Raw genomic sequence first — 23,653 nt, 5'->3', positions numbered from 1 at the left:
AGGGCATACACTGAGCGATCCTGTTTCTCACATGCAAAATGACATAGAAGAATTTGTAGGTACTTTACCTGGCACAAACTTAATTAGTAGAATTTCATGAAGTGTCTTGTTCTGAGTTTGATTAGCACTTAAGTCACTTGGTACCTTCTAGAATTGATAGTACACCAAACTAAGAAATTAGTTGAGTGGCTGCTGAGTACCAAACTGTCAGACCTGCGGGGGAATGTCAGGAACTGCAAGGCAGTGGGTCTGTGCTCAGGGATCCCACGGTTTAGATGTGTCGTAGGTCACTAATCTGTGAAAACATAGCCAGTACCATGGGGCACAGTGCCAACTGTCACAGGAATGGCAAGGACAGTGAGTTCAGTGGGAAATCTGGAGGAATATGTCACTTTGGACTTGGTTAGGGGGGACTGTGAAGAAAGGTGTGGTTTATTCTGGTCCTTAAACTTGAGTAGGGTTTAGAGAGTCAAGGGCAACGAGCTCAGCACGTCCAGGTGGCAGCGTTCAGGCTTGTTCTGAAGCTGAGGTTCTGTTTGAAAGTCCTGAAAGCACCTTGCATGTAGTGACTGCTTTTGCCTTCCAGCACTGTTCCAAGTTCTTTCCGTGGATTGCCTTGTATTTAATCCTCGCGGCAACCATGCGGCAGCATCGCCCAAGATAACAGTGAGCGGTGGAGGGAGAGTCCTAGCCAAGGCCATCGGAGCATAGCCTGTGCTGTAGGAAGGACGAACAGCTGAGTCTGCTTTCCAGAGGGCATCCCACTCTTGGGGGATGTGGAGCCATTGAGATTTTGAGCAGGGAAGGGACGAGAATTAATAACGAAATTTTAGAAGAGCCTGACTGTTCATCAGAAGACACCATTACAAAAATGAAAAAGCAGGTCACATAGTGGGAGCAAATAGTCACACTTCATCTGTCTGATAAAGGACTCTCATGTCCAGAATATAGGACACAGTTCTTATAAATCAGTAAGGGGGGGAACCCGAATTTTTTTTTTTTTAATTTAATTTAATTTATTTATTTTTGGCTGCACCACACGGCATACAGGATCTTAGTTCCCTGACCAGGGATTGAACCCGTTCTTCCTGCAGTGGAAGGGCGGAGTCTTAACCACTGCACCGCCAGGGAAGTCCCAGAAAACCCCGATTTTTGAAAGCAGAAGCAAGACTTGAATTGGCACTTCACAAGAGGTTATATTCAAATGGCCAATCAGTAGATGAAAAGTTCAGTGTTGTCACTCATCAGGGAAATACTAATTAAAACTACACACACACAGACCCTCTCAGCAAAATTAAAATGTAAAACAACTGAAAACCGAGTGCTGGCAAGGATCTGAAGCAGCTGGCCCTCCTACATTGATGGTGGCCGTGTGAAACGTTTCCACCCCTCCAAACAACAGTTTGGCAATTCCTTATAAAATAAGACCCACACTCACCCTGTGATCTAGCAGCTTTACTCTTAGGTGTATACCCAAGAGAGATGAGTACATATGTCCACAGAAATATTTGTACAAGTATGTTCATTACAGCTTTATTAATAAAAGCCAGAATTCGAAACAGCCCAGATAGATGCCTGTCAACAGGAGAATGTAGAAATTGTCACAGATCTACACAATGGGATAGTATCCCGAAATGAAAGGAATGAGCTGACACACACAGCCTGGCTGAATCTCAGGATCCTGCTGAGAGGAAGCAGCTTTATACAAGAGAGTACAAAGCGTATGATTCCATTTAGATCAAGTCTAAGAACAGGCAAGACTGATCTGGGATAAGGGCTTAGTACTGACTGGCAAAGGGGATATCAGGGTATTTTCTGGAGAGAGGGACATATTCTTTATTTGATTTGAATGGTGGTATATGTGTACCAGTGTATACATGTAAAAATTTATCAATCTCTTTAAGATTTGTGCAATTTTCTGTATTTAAATTATGCCTTGATTTGGGGGGTGGGGATGCAAAAAGAAAACAGATCCTGAACCTGGGTAGTGATAGTGGAGCCAGGGGCAGAGTCATCGTATGCAGTCAGAATGGACAGGAATTGATGACCAGCCACTGTAGCGCTGGGTGTGAGAGGGTGGTCAGAGGCGAGCGGGTGCCCATGCGCAAGCATCTGGAAACATGGAAGTTCTCCTGGAAATGGGGGAGGGCATCAGCAGTGCATTCCAGTGGAGGTGTCTTCAAGGCAGTTAGAACTAAGCTCCTGCAGAGGAAGTGAAAGTGCAGGCTGAGAAAGTGGATCTTGTCCTTCTACTGTCACGAGTGTAGAAGAATTCTACCTTCCAGGCTGATGACTGTGTAGAAAGCAATCAGAAGCCTGGCTGGCAGCCTTGTCAGTGAGCCTGAGGGGTGCCCCAGCTCTCTGGGGTGTGGCCTTACTTGCAGCCTCCCCTGCTGCTCCGAGATCAACCTGCCTGACATCCACTACCACTTTCCCCTGCCAGCTCTCTGCCTGGACCCCTGTGGCCACTGTCCTTACTTGCTGGGGACCGCTTCTCTGCTCCACACACTCTGCAATAGAATTCTCCACTGGGGCCTGGGAGGCATCTTGTTTGGAAAAGTCTCCAAGTGACGAGGCCTAAATGGCTGGGCCCAGGAGGTGACCCCCTCCCACTTAGGAGTCACTTGTCTCACGCGTCTAGATTGCCTCTCATGGTGTCCCCCACTGCCACCCTCTCCCTGTCCGCCCCAGCTCACCTGACCCAGGCGACACCTTAGACGTGGTTTAGGGTGGTGGTTAAGAGCTTTGGCTTTGGGGTCAGACAGACCTGAGATTAGAGCCCAGCTCTGCCGCTTATTTATTCTGTGACCTTAGACATGCGACCCAACCTGGACTTGACAAAAACTCCGGACTCTATCCCCAGAAGACTAACATATATCCATCCCCAATTTTAATACAAATCCAGGGGGTGGTGGACCTGCAGGTAAGAGTGTCTCCATAGATGGCATCATCCCTGCAGACTGAGTGTTAGGCTGCCCTGGCTGATGTCTTTCTAGCCGTGTCATCTCACCACCACCCGAGGCAGCCACGCTGCATTGCTAGAGAACTCAAGCTGTTAGGGTATTCCGCCGTGTACAAAGCTGAGCCCTGCTCTACCGTCCAGCAGTCCCTGACTCTGCTTCCTGGCGCGTAACAGTAAGTCAGCCGCCTCTTCCACGTGCCTCTTGGGATGCAGTTGTTCTGTCACTCTCGGGTAGCTGCTCTTGCTGAGAACTGGTTTCCAGGCTCCTGCCAGTCCTCCTGCCTTCCTTGCCCTCCTGGACGGTCTCCAGCTCCATGACGTTCTCATCTAGGACTGACTGTGGTACTGCAGGTGACATCTGGCCTTCATGCCGTGCTAGAATTCTATTAGTTTTATACTTCCTCCCTGATTGCTTCTGTTGGCAGCGAGGTGCCCATCACTGGGAGACAGGGGTGCTGAGGAGGGGCATTCTTCTCTGGACAGGGACCCAGACCGGAAAACATCTGGAGGGATTCCTAGAAGAACCCAGCTGCACTGCCATCCTCCAGGGCGGGACCACAGAAACTTTTCATTGGCAGTGTTCTAAGAGCAGTAGCTGGCTGTTCAAACGTTTCTTTCTTAACTTTGTTCCCCTTCTCATTAAGTTATTGCATAGCAAATGCTGCTTATAACATATAGTCTCAGTCAAAACCTTTGATCCCAAGAAAATTTAATAACCAGCAACAACACAATCTGACCATTCTTAGCTATGATGTTTGAATATCTATGATAATTTACATAGTTCTTATGAGTAAGTTGTTAGAGCCTAGCACTTCTATTAAGTGAAGTTAATACAAAGACAATATAAGTTCACTACAGAAAGTTTAAATGTAAAAAAAGAAGCAAAAAGATGATAATTCCACTCATCTAAAGACAGCCCTGTTCACACCTTGGTAAACTCTTCCATTTCCTCTTTTCTGTATAGATGTACATTTTCCCCCAGATTAGATCACATCATAGACATACTTATCTCATTTACCAATATTTTGTGAACACCTTTCATGGCAGTAGCCACATTTCCGTAGCTTCTTTTTTGTTTTTAATAGCTTCATAGTTTTCCATGTATGGTTGTACCATGATTTTATTGACTCAGTCACCTGTCAGGCTGTTTCCAGCTTTTCACCATTAAGAACAGCGTTAGTGAACATCCTTGTAGCTGAATCTTTCTGTTAATTTCTAAAATCGTACCCTTTGGAATAATTACGAGGAGTGGAATTGTTGGCTTAAATTATTGGAATAAAAGGCATGAACATTTTTAGGGCCCTTGCAACGTAGCATGTTATCAGAAGTCTCTGTCATCACTTGGGCGTATTATCATTTAAGTGGCAGATAGGTTAGAGGACATGTAGAAGTAAACCTTTGCCTAAGCTGTGGAAAACTAACATGTATCTCCACTCCTTCCTTCCCTCCTTTCCGTAGGAAAACTTGAATCCCTTAGTAGTTCTGAATTTATTTAAACGAATCCCAGCTGAAGATGTCCCTCTACTTCTGATGAATCCAGAAGCTGGAAAGCCCTCCGATTTGATTCTCACACGACTTTTAGTGCCTCCTCTGTGTATTAGACCCTCTGTCGTGAGCGATTTGAAGTCTGGCACCAACGAAGATGATCTGACGATGAAATTGACAGAAATCATTTTCCTAAATGATGTCATTAAAAAGGTCAGTGGGGCTTCCCTGGTGGCGCAGTGGTTGAGAGTCCACCTGCCGATGCAGGGGACTCAGGTTCGTGCCCCGGTCCGGAAGGATCCCACATGCCGCGGAGCGGCTGGGCCCGTGGGCCGTGGCCGCTGGGCCTGTGCGTCCGGAGCCTGTGCTCCGCAATGGGAGAGGCCACAACAGTGAGAGGCCCGCATACCGCAAAAAAAAAAAAAAAAAAGGTCAGTGCTTCCCATTAGCATGAAAACAGAAGTGTCTGATGGAGAAAGTCAAATGGACCAGGCTTGTTTCTGTTTATCCTCTGCTTATTCTTAGCATCGGATATCAGGAGCTAAGACCCAGATGATCATGGAAGACTGGGATTTCCTGCAGCTGCAGTGCGCCCTCTACATTAACAGTGAGCTCTCAGGCATTCCCCTCAACATGGCGCCCAAGAAATGGACCAGAGGGTTTGTCCAGCGCCTGAAGGGAAAACAGGGTACGTGTCCAAAGATGTGTGCAGGAGACGGTCTACTGCCTTTGTTTCAGTTTGGGGAACGTATGTCCAGCTTATCCAGTTGGAGGTCACGGACTCACCTTGGGCTTTCTGGTCACATTGCCCCCAACAGCACACGTTGTACCTTGGAGGCCTGTGATATATTTTTATTTATTTAGGTCGATTTAGAGGCAATCTCTCAGGAAAAAGAGTGGATTTTTCTGGCAGAACAGTCATCTCACCTGACCCCAACCTCCGAATTGATGAGGTGGCTGTGCCAGTGCACGTGGCCAGGATTCTGACTTTCCCTGAGAAGGTAGGTACGTTGAGTTGCTCAGTATTTTGTCTGAATCCAGTCTTTTGTGTCATGTTCTGAGATTCCAAACAACAGACAGTGGAAAAGCCCCAGTAACCCACCCGACCCACAGTTTGGCATGTGTGTTTATCTTTCCAGTTTGCTTCATACGTATGTCACCACGTGTAATATCTACAACACGTACAGCCACAGTTGTGTCTGCCTTTATGTATATATACTCAGATATACATTGAACAGACAAGTCTGCAACTTTTTTTTTCCCAAATAATATCATCTTTAACATCTGTCTTAGTTCATACCTCAGGTGTTAAAGTAACTTATGATAAACACACCACCAGTTAATTTTCTTGGGATAGTTATTATTTTTAAAACATTAGAATCAGTGAATCAAAGACTTTGAATATTTTAAGGCTATTGATGCATAACCAGAAAGGCTGTACTGCTTTACACTCAGTTCTTATTCATCATGAGTGTAAACTGGTATTTACAGTAGTTTTTTTTAACCGAGGTGTAGATAATCGAAAGGCCTGGTAACAGGAGGATATTGATTGCCCTTGGCTTTGCCCTTGAGAGTCATAATTAGCCCAAACCACAGAGGCTTCTGGTTAAGCTTGTGTAGAAAGTGTCCTCGGTTGAGTTACTGATGATCCAGAGTTTCCTTCTCTGAAGTGGTGTCCCATGAGACTGTTGTCCAAGAGGCTACAGGACGTGGCCGTACAGCCCAGGGCCTATGGTGCCGGTGTCACAACTTTTTTTTTTTTTTTTTTTCCAGCAGCTCTGGTAAACTCTTTTTTTTTTTCTTTTCTTTTTTTTTTTTTTACATCTTTATTGGAGTATAATTGCTTTATAATGGTATGTTAGTTTCAGCTTCACAACAAAATGAATCAGTTATATATATACATATGTTCCCATATATCTTCCTGCTTGCGTCTCCCTCCCTCCCACCCTCCCTATCCCACCCCTCCAGGCGGTCACAAAGCACCGAGCTGATCTGCCTGTGCTATGCAGCTGCTTCCCACTAGCTATCTACCTTACATTTGGTAGTGTATATATGTCCACGCCTCTTTATCGCTTTGTCACAACTTTTAAACCTTAGAAGCCCATGGAAAATCATTGCAGATGAAGCTGCCACCTGTTTTTAGGATTACAGAATGCTGGAAGGTCCCTATAGATCATTCCAGTCCACTCGTTGAACCACTAGGGAAACCAAAGGCCGGTAAAGGCCTTGGCCCTGTCACCCAGCAAGTGAGTGACCAAGTTCAGACTTGAACCTGGTACCATCCCGTTGTTGTCCTTACACTCAAGACCCTGGCAGCAGGGTGCCTGCAGGTGCCTCTCTTTCTCCTAGGACAAGATAAGGAAAGTAACGACTGAGATCCAGTTCAGTATAGTGTGCTAGCTTCTAGAATTAACAGTGTCTCATTCTGCTTTATAATGTGGTCCGCCAGGTGAACAAGGCAAACATCAACTTTTTGAGGAAGCTGGTTCGAAATGGCCCTGAAGTTCACCCAGGAGCCAATTTCATTCAGCAGAGACACATGCAAATGAAAAGGTAATGCTTTCCTGATCTGGTTGGATGTAACTGTCTTCTCATGACCAAACTTACTGTCACCATACTTAGCACAGAATGCACTCCAAAGTACAATTGTTGTGATATTGTAGCACGTGGAAAATATCTATTTAAATTGCAGTGAGCCTAGGTACATTGCTCGTTTGCTCTGCTTGGCTTGTTGAATGTACGTACAGTGTTCATTTATTCCATAGCATTTAATGTTATTGGATCTAGAAAGACAGAATGCATTGGGATATGAAAGCAGATCATTTTCTATGTCACCTGGGCACCCTGGGGTTACCTCAGTGTGCTCATGGCCCAGGAGACATGCATTTTGCCCGTTCTGGCTTTTCACAGCGAGATGAGCTGATCACCAGTGCCTTTTTTTTTTTTTTTTTGCGGTACGCGGGCCTCTCACTGTTGTGGCCTCTCCCGTTGTGGAGCCCAGGCTCCGGACGCGCAGGCTCAGCGGCCATGGCTCACGGGCCCAGCCGCTCCGCGGCATGTGGGATCTTCCCGGACCGGGGCACGAACCCGTGTCCCCTGCATAGGCAGGCGGACTCTCAACCACTGCGCCACCAGGGAAGCCCACCAGTGCCTTTTTATCTCATGAGATTCAGACATATCACCAGGGCCGTGTGGGAGAAGCTGGTTTATTACTCTATTTCTGTGATTCCAAGACATGCTTTTATCATATCTTGACGTTTCTAAAATTAAGATAGATCTTACAAGCAGTTTGTTGTAGTTTAGGGAATTCCCTGCGGGTCCAGTGATTAGGGCTCAGCGCTTTCACTGCTGGGGGCCAGGGTTTGATCCCTGGTCAGGGAACTAAGATCCCATGAGCCATGCGGCTCAGCCAAAAAAATAAAATAAAATAAAATTTTATTGTTGTTGTTGTAGTTTAATTAATGGCGTATGGAGGCACCTTAAATACAATGAAAAGTGATCATTTTAGAGACTGAATCCTGATATGAAGAGGGAGAAACGTGCTGAGGAAACTTTGTTCTCACAGATTATGTCTATTATTGTATGTTAAGGTTTTTGAAATACGGAAACAGAGAAAAGATGGCTCAGGAGCTCAAGTATGGGGACATTGTGGAGAGACACCTCATAGATGGAGACGTGGTTCTGTTCAATCGGCAGCCTTCGCTGCACAAATTGAGCATTATGGCGCATCTGGTGAGCATGAGACTGGTTTTTATTTCTGTTGGGTGGAACTTTGCTGTGTGTGCCATGCTAAATTCCAGACTTCTAAAATTTAAGTTGCCAGTAATCTCAAATTTTCATAACTCTTGGTTTTCCTCTTCTCTCGTTTTTTATTTTGAGTGAAACTCTTAAATTTCAAACTTCCTTTCAATGTTTTTAATAGTTGTAACATACTATTCATACAACAGTAAAACAGGAACTAATTGAAAATTAGTGTGAAAGTGACTACCGTGATTTCACTTGCAAACAACATATATACACATATGTGTGTGCACAAAGTTAAGTAAAATAGATATGGCAGAAAATTGACTTGATTTAAAATAGCATGTTAACTAAGGAACTAAAATGCTTACAGGATTTCTCTTTGCAGTAGTCCTCCAACTAAGACCTTGAACCGTATTTTTTGGGGTGGTTTACTTTTTGCAACAGCAGCAGTTCCTTTTTTGGAGATTTAAAATGGAAACAAGATGCAACTTTAATTTGTTGAATATTCATAAATTCTCCTGTCTGCAAAGCCATTAAATCCCTGAGCATTTGCACAGTGTTTAAACAGGCTCCTAAGGTAGTGTTTTTCTAGATTCCTTTTTTTAGTAGTTTGTGAAAACATTACATCAATCTTTTTGCTCAGTGGTGGAAATACCAAAGATGCAGTTTATGATTATGGAGTTATGATTATTGAGATCTAGGAGGCAAACAGAAGCTTTCCCTTTCTGGAAACTTTTGCTTGGCTTTGGGGCATTTTAGCATAGAAAATATTTTTGTTTGAAAATTTTCAAATATATACAAAAATAGAAAGAGTACTGTGATGAACTCACAGTCCCATCCTCTGTAGTCAGTAATTTTCAAGATTTCGCCACACTAGTTTTCTCTCTGTTTTTTCTTTGTGAACCCAGATGCCATGTGTATTCAGCTTACTTCTGCAAGACACACGTAATTATAGTGCCCGTGTCACACCTCACAAAATGAAGTCATTCCTTGGTGTTGTCTAGTACCCTGTCCACAGTCAGATTTCCCCAAGTGTCTCAGAATCTTTTTGCAACTAGTTTGTTCAAATCAAGATGCAAAGGCTACACATTACGTTTAGCTGATACATGTCTGAAGCCTCTATTGATCTGGTAATGTCCCACCTCCTTCTTTTAATTTCAGTGTCATTGTTGGAAAAAAACAGGTCATTTGTCCTGAAGAATGTCGCATGTTCTCTGTTTGTCTGCCTGTGTGTGGTGTAAGGGTTCCTTCATGCTTCATTTTATTCCTGTAGACTGGAAATTAGCTCTCAAAGGATGATCAGATTCAGGTTCAACTTTTTGGCCAAAATAACTCATAGGTGGTGCTGGCTGCTTCCTCTTGCCATATTTCAGGAGACACATGTTGTCTGGCTGGCCCACTTTAGTTATGCTGAGAAGGTTAGGGATTCAGATGCTTCAGCCTGGTGCCTCTCTTGAAATGTCCCTTATTAGCCTTTTCTCTAATGATCTCTTCCATTTATGATCATTGCCTACATTATTTCATTGGGTCACAAAACAGTGATTTTCTAATTTAACATTCCTTTCACATTTAATACCTACCACTCTTGTAATTAATAATTTTCCCTTGTTAATTAGGGCTATTTACTTACCCAAAAAATAGAATTCATAAAGGAAAGGCAGAAGAAGCGTCTAATTCTTTTTCCTTTTTTGTCAGTTTAGGGCATAAAACTTCGGTGCTCAGTTTCTTCCAACTAGGTTGGTTTGGGGGTTTTGTTTGTTTTGGCTTTCCTTTTTTTCAGTGTCATCATGAGTTTTTATTTAGTCAGTGTGTTTTGTTCAATTTCTGCCATTAACCTTTTAATAGCAAATTGTGACATCATTGGCCAGTGGGAACCCCTTTCTCATGGCTTCTGTGTTGATGTTTGCCTCATAGTATTAAAGCAAATTCATTGTGTTGTTTTGATCTAATAAAGCTACTTGAATGAGACCACAAGTGACATGTTACTTGCCAGAACATACTGGAAATTCACTTCCTTAAATGTAAACTGTCCAGTTCTCCAGGAAGCCATTTTTTTTATGTTGAAACTAAGAAGCTTTTATTTTTATTTTTTTATTTTATTTGAATTTTATTTTATTTATTTTTTTATACAGCAGGTTCTTATTAGTTATCCATTTTATACATATTAGTGTATACATGTCAATCCCAATCTCCCAATTCATCACACCACCACCACCCTCCGCTTTCCCCCCTTGGTGTCCATACAGTGTCCATAAGTCAGAAAGAGAAAAACAAATATTGTATATTAACGCATATATGTGGAACCTAGAGAACAAACGTATGGGCACCAAGAAGGTTTTAGATAAAAGACTTAAGTCCTTCTCCTGGTTTGTTTTTTGTATTCCACAGGCCAGGGTCAAACCCCACCGCACCTTCAGATTTAATGAGTGTGTCTGTACACCCTACAACGCGGATTTTGATGGTGATGAAATGAACCTTCATCTTCCTCAAACAGAAGAAGCTAAAGCAGAAGCCCTTGTTCTCATGGGGGTACGTAGGGTGGTGCAGCCCAGCTTCTGAGGAAAAGCGCCTTAAAAGGAGGGAAAGGGGAGCCTGTCCTGTTTGCAAACACCCTGCAGTATATAAGAGAGTTAGTTTCTCTGATAGGTGGGGAGTTGAGCGGAGTGGGTGTCTTCTGACCTGTAATGTGGGTTCCTAAGAGAGTAGATATACATGAGCGCCAGTTATGAAAGGGTAAGAGAAGGGTATAGCAGAAACTTGACTGTTGGCTCTCGTGCTCAGTGACACCTCAGTTAAAAGATTTGAGCAAATGCACTTTGATGCACAGAACCTTCTTTAAATTGGTTAATAATGCACTGAACAAGTAGCACCCATTTTTGCCACTGTGGGCACTCATTACATTTTAATTAAAATCCTGTTGTTCAAACTTAATGTCTGACGCAAGAGAAATTTGACAATTCTGCCATCATTGTAGAGTGTGGAATTGACTGACTTCAGACATAACACAGTGCTACTCATCATTCATTCACAGAAGTAAATTTTCTTTGGAGGAGAGCATTTGTAAATTATAACATCTTATACCCAAATTGTTCTTTATAGAAACTCAAAACTACTTCATCCAGTATTGAGTGCAGGAACCTCTGAGGTCAGTCTCGCTGGTAATTTTTCTCTCCCCTTGACAGATTAAGGGATGGAAGTTAGTGACAAAGCTGCGGTTAAGGACCCTAGCTTCCAGCGCTCAGCCTCTTCTTCCTGCTACTCTTCATTTTTTCATAACAGTTCAGAGTCTTTGTGGTGCAGGTCTTTGGGGCTGCATCACGTATCCAAGGATGGCTAACTTACTGGGTTCCTTTTTCCTTCAGACTAAAGCAAATCTTGTAACCCCAAGGAATGGAGAACCACTAATTGCTGCTATTCAGGATTTTCTGACAGGTGGGTTTGTGGAATTCACTTGAAAGGAGACTTTGGAACACGAGGATTCTCATTCACCGTGTTCATGTGTCCACTTGAAAAGCTGTTTCATTGCCTGTGTTTAATTCTGTTGTTTGTTTACTAAGTGTGATTGTGAACCTACTTGAGATGTTTTGCATTGGTGGGTTATTTAGTGAACTCCTGCCATACGCAGGACATTTTTATTTTCTAAGTGCTGGGGCCATGGCGGCCAGTCAAACAAAGTCGCTTTCCCTGTGGAGGTTGGATTCTAGTTGGAGGAGAAAGCCAAGAAGCAGCTGTGTTTTACTGTTACCTCACTCTTTTAGTAATAGTCCACATTTATTTTAAAATTGAAACCTTACGATTTTTCTCACAATTTCGTCGCTTTTCTTTCCTCAGGTGCCTATCTCCTCACTCTTAAGGACACTTTCTTTGACCGAGCCAAGGCTTGCCAGATCATTGCTTCAATACTGGTGGGCAAGGATGAGAAAATTAAAGTTCGCCTCCCACCCCCTACAATACTAAAGGTTTGTGCAGGAGCTGTGTGTGTGTGTGTGTGTGTGGCTGTATGGACGCACCAGGGGCCTTAGTGTACACATGCTGCTGCGGCTCGGTTGGTGTGTGACCACTGGACCATCTTGCCTCATTTGCATGAAGGGTGGTTGAGACCAGGCTCAGCCCTCCGATGCTCTGGCTTCTTTCCTCCTTCAGCCTGTCACCCTGTGGACGGGAAAGCAGATCTTCAGCGTCATCCTCAGACCCAGCGATGACAATCCAGTGAGGGCCAACCTCCGAACCAAGGGCAAGCAGTACTGTGGCAAAGGAGAAGACCTCTGCGTCAATGATTCCTGTGAGTTAAAGCAATGGGGTGGGGCCCGGGGGTCAAGAAAGCAAGTGGCCAACAGTTACCTTCGCTTAGCCTGCAAATCCCAAGTTTCTCTATAGCCTTAGGCAGGAACTTTGTTCTTCAGGGAAATGCAGGTGGTGTTTCTCTAAAAGGTAGAGATAGTGTAGACACATGACCAACCCAAGGATTAGAATGTTCTTCTCGTGTTTTGTCTCAGTTGAGAGACTCTTTTCTACTAATTAATGCAAATTCTTTTCTCTTCCTTTTTTTGTTGTGTTTTTTTTGCCGTACAAATGTCTCGTTATTTAAGGCATTTAATTTACTATTTTATATCCAAAAACATGTTCATTGCCTAAAAGTGTGACTAAAAAGTATAACTGAAGAGGCTAATTTTTTTAACCTGCCTCACCTGGTCAATGGATGTTTTGATAACATGAAGATCAGGTGTAACAGTGAGAGGATTTATTTGTTTACTTATTTATTTTTTAATATCTTTATTGGAGTATAATTGCTTTACAATGTGTTAGTTTCTACTGTACAACAAAGTGAATCAGCTGAATGTATACATATATCCCCATAGCTCCTCCCTCTTGAGCCTCCCTCCAGCCCTCCCTATCCCACCCCTCTAGGTGGTCACAAAGCACTGAGCTGATCTCCCTGTGCTATGCAGCTGCTTCCCACTAGCTATCCATTTCACGTTTGGTAGTGTATATATGTTAATGGTACTCTCACAGTGAGAGGATTTAAATGTGAGCCATCTGAGTCCCCTAGACTGATTCAGCCCAAAGTGTGGTCCACACACCAATGCCGTTCAGGCAGCATTTACTTTCTGGGTTCCAGGCTGCTAACAGGCAGTTCCCCAGCAGGCTGCTTTGAGTAGCACTGATTTAGAATGGGTTTTGCTAGCAAGGCCTAGTGACGAGAAGTGGATCTGCAGAGCTCTGTGCTAAAGAACTGAACCGCAGAGTCTCTCTGAGGGTCAAGGGTTTTCTGCTGTCTCATGATGAAGAATAAATGTTTTGAAGGGCACTGATATTTTTTCCTCAGGTTTATAACCATTCTTTTGAAAATATACTCTCTGGTCTTTAACGTATTTTGGCTTCTTGTTTTAGATTATGTTTTGTTTGTTTCTAGATACAAATTTCATTTTGTTGTTTAGGCTTTTCATGATGGTGCCACTGTTAGTCTTCAGTGTCTTAGGTAAATACCAAAGTGCTTTATAAACAACACTTAGTTGTACATGATTGAGTTGATGCTCAAAACATCCCCATGACATCAAGATGGCAAGAGCTTGATACTGTCATCCACAGTTCACAGATAAGGACAATGAGTGTCAACTAGTACCTTTCAGAGTTAGAACTATAGGGTAACTAACTAGACCTTTCATGCTTTTCAGAAGTTCCCAGATTTCTCTTTTTTTCCCTCAAAAAAAATTTTCTTTAAGAGCCTATCTATTTGTTCTGCTTTAACTTTTAATGCGAGAACACATTTTCTCAACTGCCTCAAATTCCTTTTGGAATGAGGCAAAGTAATAATTGTCTGTGTAAGTCCATGATCGTTGTTTCCTTGCAGACGTCACTATCCAGAACAGCGAGCTGATGACTGGCAGCATGGACAAAGGAACGCTGGGATCAGGATCCAAGAACAATATTTTTTACATTTTGCTGCGAGACTGGGGGCAGAACGAAGCTGCCGATGCGATGTCACGGCTCGCCAGGCTGGCCCCCGTCTACCTGTGTGAGTATCTCAGCATCCTCGTTTTATTGATAGGAGTTATTGGTGTTTCAGGGGTTTCTTTTACTGTGTCATCCCCCTGCCGCACACACATACACACACACAAATGAAAAGATACTTGTTCCAGGCTAAACTATTTATGCTTTTCTTAATGAAATTAACTTGGTACTGACTAGTTTGGCTGCAGATTTGAATTTGCTTTTCAGTTCTCTTCTCAAATGCTACAGTAGCTCCCTAATGCCCATCAGATAGGATTGTTACATAAAGGGCCCTTCATGGGCTGCTTCCAAGGTACCTGTGCAAGACTGTCACCCTCTGGGTCTTCCACGGTTCAGCCCTACAGGGTTACTCAGTATTTCTCTATGATCCTTGCACTATTCTATTACCTTTGCTTGCTTATGCTTTGAACATACCACAGGCCAGGAGATTTTTTGCATGCCCAAAAACATCTTTAGTCTACTCTTATACTTGACTCTTTGGCTGGGTGTAGAATTCTAGACTGAAGATTATTTTCCCTGAGAATTTTGAAGGGATTGCTCTACTCTGTTGTAGCTTTAAGGGTTGCTGTAAAGTGTATTTCTGTTCTTATTCCCCAATTTTTGTATTTGAATTGTCTTTTTTTTTTAATTGAAGCAATAGTGGATTTACAACGTTGTGCCAGCCTCTGCTGTACAGCACAGTGACTCAGTTCTACACATCTATTTTTTTAACGTTCTTTTTCATTATGATTTATCACAGGATATTAAATATAGTTCCCTGTGCTAGACACATTAGGACCTTGTTGTTTATCCTGAATTGTCTTTTTATTCTGGAAGCTTTGAGACTCCTCTTTGTTTCTGGCATTCTGAAAGTTCACAATGACACAACCTTGTGATGGGTCTGTTGTCACTCATCGCGCTGAGCACTGTATAAGCTCTCTTAATCTGCAACTTGTGTCCTTCAGTTCTGGATATTTTCTTGTACTTTTTCTGATCATTTTCTCCCTTTTACTTTCTCTGTTCTTTCTTTTTTGAATTTCTGTTCATTGTCTACTAGAGTTCTTGGACTGATTCTCTCATTTTCCCTGTTGTCCATTTCTTTGTTTCTGGATTCAATTTTATTTTAACAACTTTATTGATTTTTAAAAGTTTTTTCACTATCATATATTTAATTTCCAACCCAACCATTGTTCTTATTTGCCAGTAGTTCTTTTTTTTTTTTGGCTGCATTGGGTCTTCATTGCTGCACATGGACTTTCTCTAGTTGTGGCCAGCAGGGGCTACTCTTCGATGCGGTGAACGGGCTTCTCATTGCAGTGGCTTCTCTTGTAGTGGAGCACGGGCTCTAGGCTCATGGGCTTCAGTAGTTGTGGCACAGGGGCTCAGTAGTTGTGGCTCACAGGCTCTAGAGCACAGGCTCAGTAGTTGTGGCGCACAGGCTTAGTTGCTCCGCAGCATGTGGGATCTTCCCGGACCAGGGCTTGAACCTTTGTCCCCTGCATTGGCAGGGGAATTCTTAACCACTGTGCCACCAGGGAAGTCCCTTGCTGGTAGTTCTTTTCTTTTTCTTTCCTTATTTTAATTTTTTTTTTTTTTTAAGGCTTCCTATTCTTGATCCCCAAATACACCTTCTCTATCACTCTGTCTCCCAGAGGCGTAAGAATCTGGGGCCTGTTTCTTGTAGGCAGACCTCAGAGACATTGCAGGTTCAGTTCCAGACCACCACAATAAAGCAAATACCACAATGAAGCAAGTCACATGAACTGTTTGGTTTCCCAGTGGTTACAGAAGTTGTTTACACTATACTATAGTCTGTTAAATGTGCAATAGTATTGTGTCTTAAAAAACAATGTACAGGGCTTCCCTGGTGGCACAGTGGTTGAGAGTCCGCCTGCCGATGCAGGGGACGCGGGTTCGTGCCCCGGTCCGGGAAGATCCCACATGCTGCAGAGCGGCTGGGCCCGTGAGCCATAGCAGCTGAGCCTGTGCATCCGGAGCCTGTGCTCCGCAATGGGAGAGGCCACAACAGTGAGAGGCCCGCGTACCGCAAAAAAAAAAAAAAAAAATGTACATACCTTAATTACAAATACTTTATCGCTAAAAAATGCTAATCATTTGAGCCTTCAGTGAGTCATAGTAGTCACAGTACAGATCACCATAAAAAATATAATAATAATGAAAAAGTTTGAAATATTATGAGCATTACCGAAATTTGACACAGAGACACAAAGTAAGCAGATGCTGTTGGAAAAATTGTGCTTTTAGACTTGTTCAACACAAGGTTGCCACAAACCTTCAATTTTTTAAAAACCACAATATCTGTGAAGCACAATAAAACAAGGTATGCCTGTACAAACTTTCCACTGGGTTTCCCTGTTTCCAGCACCTATATTACCTCCCACAGAACCTGAGGATTTTGTTTCTGAGACTTTCCAGACTCGTGGCCCTCCTTTCTGCAGCCACTTTTACGCATCCCCTTCCCCACCCTACTAAGCCAGTAACCTCTCATAGGCAGATATAAGGGTTAGGATTACTGTATAGTTCTATCAAAGGTGGAGTTTACATTTGTTTCTTAGTCTCTGTATTTCGGAATAATAATTTCTGAAAGAGAGAATCAGGGCAGAAAGGTCTCTGCGATGCTGAGAACCAGCAATCAGGTGGCCCACTTTCCATAGCTGGCTTTCTCAGGCACTCTTTACTATTTAGTGGCTGTCTGGTTTATAGTGTAGTTAGTTGGGACATCACTGTAGGTTGTGAAGTCTCAGAGGAGTTAGTGAGTCTTAGTCATTGTTGTGTAACTCCCTAGAGACTGATACAGGAACATTTTGTTTAATTGGGTTGTAACAAGTTCTCTGAAGGTATAAACTTGTTTCTATGCAGCGGGTTGACTAACATCCGTGGCTCTCTCTTCCTGCTCTCCCGGGCAACTATTCTGCAGCTAACCGTGGATTCTCAATTGGGATTGGTGACGTCACACCTGGCCAAGGCCTGCTGAAGGCCAAGTATGAGTTGCTGAATGCTGGCTACAAAAAATGTGATGAGTACATTGAAGCCCTGAACACAGGCAAGCTGCAGCAGCAGCCTGGCTGCACTGCTGAGGAGACCCTGGAGGTGAGTCTGGCTCTTCTGGTCAGTTTAGCCACTTCATCACTGGGTGGCGCTGTAGGCCCTGAGGAGAAGGAGCAGAGGTGAGTGGGAAGGAAAGGCAGTGGCTTTAGCCCATCTCCGTGCTGTGCAGCTCGTGTGTGTTCTAAAGCGGTAAGGGCCTCCCGTTAGATCCGTTGCATCTCTTCCAGCTTTCATGTTCTAGGTGGTGAAAACACGGCCGCCTGTTCATTTGGCCACATGGTGCTGCTCTTGCTCCAGCATCACTCTTGGGCCCCTTCTGTACCTGATACTTCAGTGCTTCTGCCCTTCCTGTTTCCAGCATCCTGTGGCTAGAGACTGACACCACAGTTCTTTGAATGGATGATCTTTGAAAGAGACGTGGATAATTCCTGTCTGAGAGTCACATACCAGTGTGCTGCCCTCTCACATTTGGAGCTAGGTTAGCTGAGAACTGGACCAGCACATGTCACAGTCACAGTTGCCTGAGAGTCCTGCATATTCTCTGAAGCAGCCTGGCTCAGCAGTCTGCCTGCACCAGGGTTTTGCCTGGCTCTCTTCTGCCTCCCCAGTAGCCTGGGGCTCAGAGCTTTAACTCACCTAAGCAGAGAAGAAAGGTTTTATGAACAGTAAGAAATTTTCTGATGAAATGAACTTTTTAAAGCAGACAGAAAGCAGCGTTGTGTGAGGTGTTCACAGTTAACTCATTCTTGTTTTTTTTTTAATTTTTATTAGAGTATAGTTGATGTACAATGTTGTGTCAGTTTCAGGTGTACAGCAAAGTGAATCGGTTATATATATATATATATGTATATATCTCCACTTTTCTTTAGATTATTCTCCCATGTAGGCCACTACAGAGTATTGAGTAGTTCCCTGTGCTATATAGTAGATCCTTATTAGTTATCTATTTTATACATACATTTAGCTCATTCTTTTTTCTTCTTTTAAATTCGTTTTATTAGTTATCTGTTTTATACAAATTAGTGTATACATGTCAACCCCAATCTCCCAATTCATCCCACCTCCACCGCTCCCCACACTGCTTTCCCCGCTTGGTGTCCATACGTTTGTTCTCTGCATCTGTGTCTCTATTTCTGTCTTGCAAAATGGTTCATCTGTACCATCTTTCTAGATTCCACATATATATGTTAACATATGATATTTTTCTCTTTCTGACTTACTTCACACTGTATTACAGTCTCTAGGTCCATCCATGTCTCTACAAATGACCCAATTTCGTTCCTTTTAATGGCTGAGTAATATTCCATTATATATATGTACCACATTTTTTTAACGTCTTTATTAGAGTATAATTGCTTTACAATAGTGTGTTAGTTTCTGCTTTATAACAAAGTGAATCAGGTATACGTATACATATATCCCCATATCCCCTCCCTCTTTCATCTCTCTCCCACGCTCCCTATCCCACCCCTCTAGGTGGTCACAAAGCCCCAAGCTGATCTCCCTGTGCTATGCAGCTGCTTCCCACCAGCTATCAGTTTTACATTTGGTAGTGTATATATATACATGCCACTCTCTCACTTTGTCCCAGCTTACCCTTCCCCCTCCCCGTGTCCTCAAGTCCATTCTCTAGTAGGTCTGCGTCTTTATTCCCGTCCTGTCCCTAGGTTCTTCATGACCTTTTTTTTTTTTTTTAGATTCCATATATATGTGTTAGCATACGATATTTGTTTTTCTCTTTCTGACTTACTTCACTCTGTATGACAGTCTCTAGGTCCAGCCACGTCTCTACAAATGACCAAATTTCTTTCCTTTTTATGGCTGAGTAATATTCCATTGTATATATGTACCATATCTTCTTTATCCATTCATCTGTCAGTGGACATTTAGGTTGCTTCCATGACCTGGCTAAGTAGTGCTGCAGTGAACATTGGGTGCATGTGTCTTTTTGAATTATGCTTTTCTCAGGGTATATGCCCAGTAGTGGGATTGCTGGGTCATATGGTAATTCTATTTTTAGTTTTTTGAGGAACCTCCATACTGTTCTCCATAGTGGCTGTATCAATTTACAATCCCATCAACAGTGCAAGAGGGTTCCCTTTTCTCTACACCCTCTCCAGCATTTGTTGTTTGTAGATATTTTGATGATGGCCATTCTGACCAGTGTGAGGTGATACCTCATTGTAGTTTTGATTTGCATTTCTCTAATAATTAGTGATGGTGAGCAGCTTTTCATGTGTTTCTTGGCCATGTGTATGTCTTCTTTGGAGAAATGTCTATTTAGGTCTTCTTCCCATTTTTTGATTGGGTTGTTTGTTGTTTTAATATTGAGCTGCATGAGCTGCTTATATATTTTGGAGATTAATCCTTTGTCAGCTGCTTTGTTTGCAAATATTTTCTCCCATTCTGAGGGTTGTCTTTTAGTCTTGTTTATGGTTTCCTTCGCTGTACAGAAGCTTTTAAGTTTCATTAGGTCCCATTTGTTTGTTTTTGTTTTTATTTCCATTACTCTAGGGAGTGGGTCAAAAAAGATCTTGCTGTGATTTATGTCATAGAGTGTTCTTCCTACGTGTTCCTCCTACAAGAGCTTTATAGTGTCCGCTCTTACATTTCGGTCTTTAATCCATTCTGAGTTTATTTTTGTGTATGGTGTTAGGGAGTGTTCCTTTTTTTTTTTTAATTTATTTATTTAATTTATTTATTTTTGGCTGCATTGGGTCCTTGTTGCTGTGCGCACGCTTTCTTGAGTTGCATCGAGCAGGGGCTACTCTTCGTTGTGGTGCATGGGCTTCTCATTGCAGTGGCTTCTCTTGTTGTGGAGCACGGTCTCTAGGCACATGGGCTTCAGTAGTTGCGGCAAAGTAGTTGTGGCTTGCGGGCTCTAGAGCACAGGCTCGGTAGTTGTGGCGCACGGGCTTAGTTGCTCTGCGGCATGTGGGATCTTCCCAGACCATATATTAACCCTGTGTCCCCTGCATTGGCAGGCAGATTCTTAACCACTGCGCCACCAGAGAAGTCCTAGGGAGTGTTCTAATTTCATTCTTTTACATGTAGCTGTCCAGTTTTCCCAGCAACACTTATTGAAGAGACTGTCTTTTCTCCATTGTATATCCTTGCCTCCTTTGTCATAGATTAGTTGACCATAGGTGCGTGGGTTTATCTCCAGGCTTTCTATCCTGTTCCAATGATTTGTATTTCTGTTTTTGTGCCAGTACCATATTGTCTTGATTACTGTAGCTTTGTAGTATAGTCTGAAGTCAGAGAGTCGGATTCCTCCAGCTCTGTTTTTTTCCCTCAAGACTGCTTTGGCTATTCGGGGTCTTTTGTGTCTCCATACAAATTTTAAGATTTTTTGTTCTAGTTCTGTAAAAAATGCCATTGGTAATTTGATAGGGATTGCATTGAATCTGTGGATTGCTTTGGGTAGTACAGTCATTTTCACAATATTGATTCTTCCAATCCAAGAACATGGTATATCTTTCCATCTTTTTGTGTCATCTTTGATTTCTTTCATCAGTGTCTTATAGTTTTCTGAGTACAGGTCTTTTACCTCCTTAGGTAGGTTTATTCCTAGGTATTTTATTCTTTTTGTTGCAATGGTGAATGTGATTGTTTCCTTAATTTCTCTTTTTGATCTTTTGTTGTTAGTGTATAGGAATGCAAGGGATTTCTGTGCATTAATTTTGTATCCTACAACTTTACCAAATTCATTGATTAGCTCTAGCCGTTTTCCCGTGGCATCTTTAGGATTCTGTATGTATAGTATCATGTCATCTGCAAACAGTGACAGTTTTATTTCTTCTTTCCCAATTTGTATTCCTTTTATTTCTTTTTCTACTCTGATTGCCATGGCTAGGACTTCCAAAACTATGTTGAAAAATAGTGGCAAGAGTGGACATCCTTCTCTTGTTCCTGATCTTAGAGGAAATGCTTTCAGTTTTTCGCCATTGAGAATGATGTCTGCTGTGGGTTTGTCACACATGGCCTTTATTATGTTAAGGTAGGTTCTCTCTATGCCCTGGAGAGTTTTTATCATAAATGGGTGTTGAATTTTGTCAAAAGCTTTTTCTGCATCTATTGATATGATCATATGGTTTTTATCCTTCAATTTGTTAATATGGTGTATCACATTGATTGATTTGCACATATTGAAGAATCCTTGCATCCCTGGGGTAAATCCCACCTGATCGTGGTGTATGATCCTTTTCATATGTTGTTGGATACTGTTTGCTAGTATTTTGTTGAGGATTTTGCATCTATATTCATCAGTGATATTGGTCTGTAATTTTCTTTTTTTCTAGTATCTTTGTCTGGTTTTGGTATCAGGGTGATGGTGGCCTCATAGAATGAGTTTGGGAGTGTTCCTTCCTCTGCAATTCTTTGGAAGAGTTTGAGAAGGATGGGTGTTAGCTCTTCTCTAAATGTTTGATAGAATTCACCTGTGAAGCCGTCTGGTCCTGGACTTTTGCTTGTTGGAAGATTTTTAATCACAGTTTCAATTTCATTACTTGTGATTGGTCTGTTCATATTTTCGATTTCTTCCTGGTTCAGTCTTGGAAGGTTATACCTTTCTAAGAATTTGTCCGTTTCTTCCAGGTTGTCCATTTTATTGGCATAGAGTTGCTTGTAGTAGTCTCTTAGGATGCTTTGTATTTCTGCGGTGTCTGTTGTAACTTCTCCTTTTTCATTTCTAATTTTATTGATTTGAGTCCTCTCCCTCTTTTTCTTGATGAGTCTGGCTAAAGGTTTATCAATTTTGTTTATCTTCTTGAAGAACCAGATTCTAGTTTTATTGATCTTTGCTATTGTTTTCTTTGTTTCTATTTCATTTATTTCTGCTCTGATCTTTATGATTCTTTTCCTTCTGCTAACTTTGGGTTTTGTTTGTTCTTCTTTCTCTATTTCCTTTAGGTGTAAGGTTAGATTGTTTTTTTGAGATTCTTGTTTCTTGAGGTAGGATTGTATTGCTATAAACTTCCCTCTTAGAACCGCTTTTGCTGCATCCCATAGGTTTTGGGTTGTCGTGTTTTCCTTGTCATTTGTCTCTAGGTGTTTTTTGAATTCCTCTTTGATTTTTTCAGTGATCTCTTGGTCATTTAGTAGCGTATTGTTTAGCCTCCATGTGTTTGTGTTTTTTATGTTTTTTTCCCTGTAATTTATTTCTAATCTCATAGCGTTGTAGTCAGAAAAGATGCTTGATATGATTTCAATTTTCTTAAACTTGCCGAGGCTTGATTTGTGACCCAAGATGTGATCTATCCTGGAGAATGTTCTGTGTGCACTTGAGAAGAAAGTGTATTCTGCTGTTTTCAGATGGAATGTCCTATAAATATCAATTAAATCTGTCTGTATCATTTATAGCTTGTGTTTCCTTAGTTTTCTGTCCATTGGTGCAAGTGAGATGTTAAAGTCCCCCACTATTATTGTGTTACTGTCAATTTCCTCTTTTATAGCTGTTAGCATTTGCCTTATGTATTGAGGTGCTCCTCTGTTGGGTGCGTATATATTTATAATTGTTATATCTTCTTTTTTGATGGATCCCTTGATCATTATGTAGTGTCCTTCCTTGTCTCTTGTAACATTCTTCATTTTAAAGTCTATTTTATCTGATATGAGTATTGCTACTCCAGCTTTCTTTTGATTTCCATTTGGAATATCTTTTTCCATCCCCTCACTTTCAGCAAGTTTTTGTGTCCATTCAGTGAGCCTGTGTCTTTTGCTTGGAGCATTTAATCCATTCACATTTAAGGTAATTATCAATATGTATGTTCCTGTTACCGTTTTCTTAATTGTTTTGGGTTTGTTTTTGTAGGTCCTTTTCTTCTCTTGTGTTTCCCGCTTAGAGAAGTTTCTTTAGCATTTGTTGTAGAGCTGGTTGGTGGTGCTGACTTCTCTTAGCTTTTGCTTGTCTGTAAAGCTTTTGATTTCTCAGTTGAATCTGAATGAGATCCTTGCCGGGTAGAATAATCTTGGTTGTAGGTTCTTCCCTTTCATCACTTTAAGTATATCGTGCCACTCCCTTCCGGCTTGTAGAGTTTCTGCTGAGAAATCAGCTGTTAACCTTATGGGAGTTTCCTTGTATATTTGTCATTTTTCCCTTGTTGCTTTCAATAATTTTTCTTTGTCTTTAATTTTTGTCCATTTGATTCCTTTGTGTCTCAGCTTGTTTCTGCTTGGGTTTATCCTGCCTAGGACTCGCTGCGCTTCCTGGACTTGGATGGCTATTTCCTTTCCCATGTTAGGGAATTTTTCAACTGTAATCTCTTCAAATATTTTCTTGGGTCCTTTCTTTCTCTCTTCTCCTTCTGGGACCCCTATAATGTGAATGTTGGTGCATTTAATGTTGTCCCAGAGGTCTCTTAGGCTGTCTTCATTTCTTTTCATTCTTTACTCTGCTCCTTG

The 23,653-nt window shown here is 42.0% G+C and overlaps 1 protein-coding gene across 2 annotated transcripts in view; it reads left to right on the top strand.

Annotated features, from left to right (window-relative positions):
- Positions 1–23,653, top strand: part of POLR3A (RNA polymerase III subunit A) — a 51,961-nt gene that overhangs the window by 4,879 nt on the left and 23,429 nt on the right. For both annotated transcript variants that reach the window (XM_060125745.1, XM_060125743.1), the window contains exons 6-16: positions 4,421–4,660; positions 4,973–5,135; positions 5,312–5,448; positions 6,897–7,000; positions 8,038–8,179; positions 10,580–10,720; positions 11,554–11,623; positions 12,023–12,150; positions 12,335–12,473; positions 14,043–14,207; positions 17,121–17,293. In XM_060125745.1, the coding sequence (XP_059981728.1) occupies positions 4,421–4,660; positions 4,973–5,135; positions 5,312–5,448; positions 6,897–7,000; positions 8,038–8,179; positions 10,580–10,720; positions 11,554–11,623; positions 12,023–12,150; positions 12,335–12,473; positions 14,043–14,207; positions 17,121–17,293 (1,602 nt within the window). The remainder of the gene's footprint in view (positions 1–4,420; positions 4,661–4,972; positions 5,136–5,311; positions 5,449–6,896; positions 7,001–8,037; positions 8,180–10,579; positions 10,721–11,553; positions 11,624–12,022; positions 12,151–12,334; positions 12,474–14,042; positions 14,208–17,120; positions 17,294–23,653) is intronic.

This window comes from Lagenorhynchus albirostris, chromosome 16, assembly GCF_949774975.1.
Source record: "Lagenorhynchus albirostris chromosome 16, mLagAlb1.1, whole genome shotgun sequence".
NCBI classification, from domain to species: Eukaryota; Metazoa; Chordata; class Mammalia; order Artiodactyla; family Delphinidae; genus Lagenorhynchus; species Lagenorhynchus albirostris.
The sequence above is the reverse complement of the archived record's forward strand: the minus strand, read 5'-3'. Positions and strand labels throughout refer to the sequence as shown.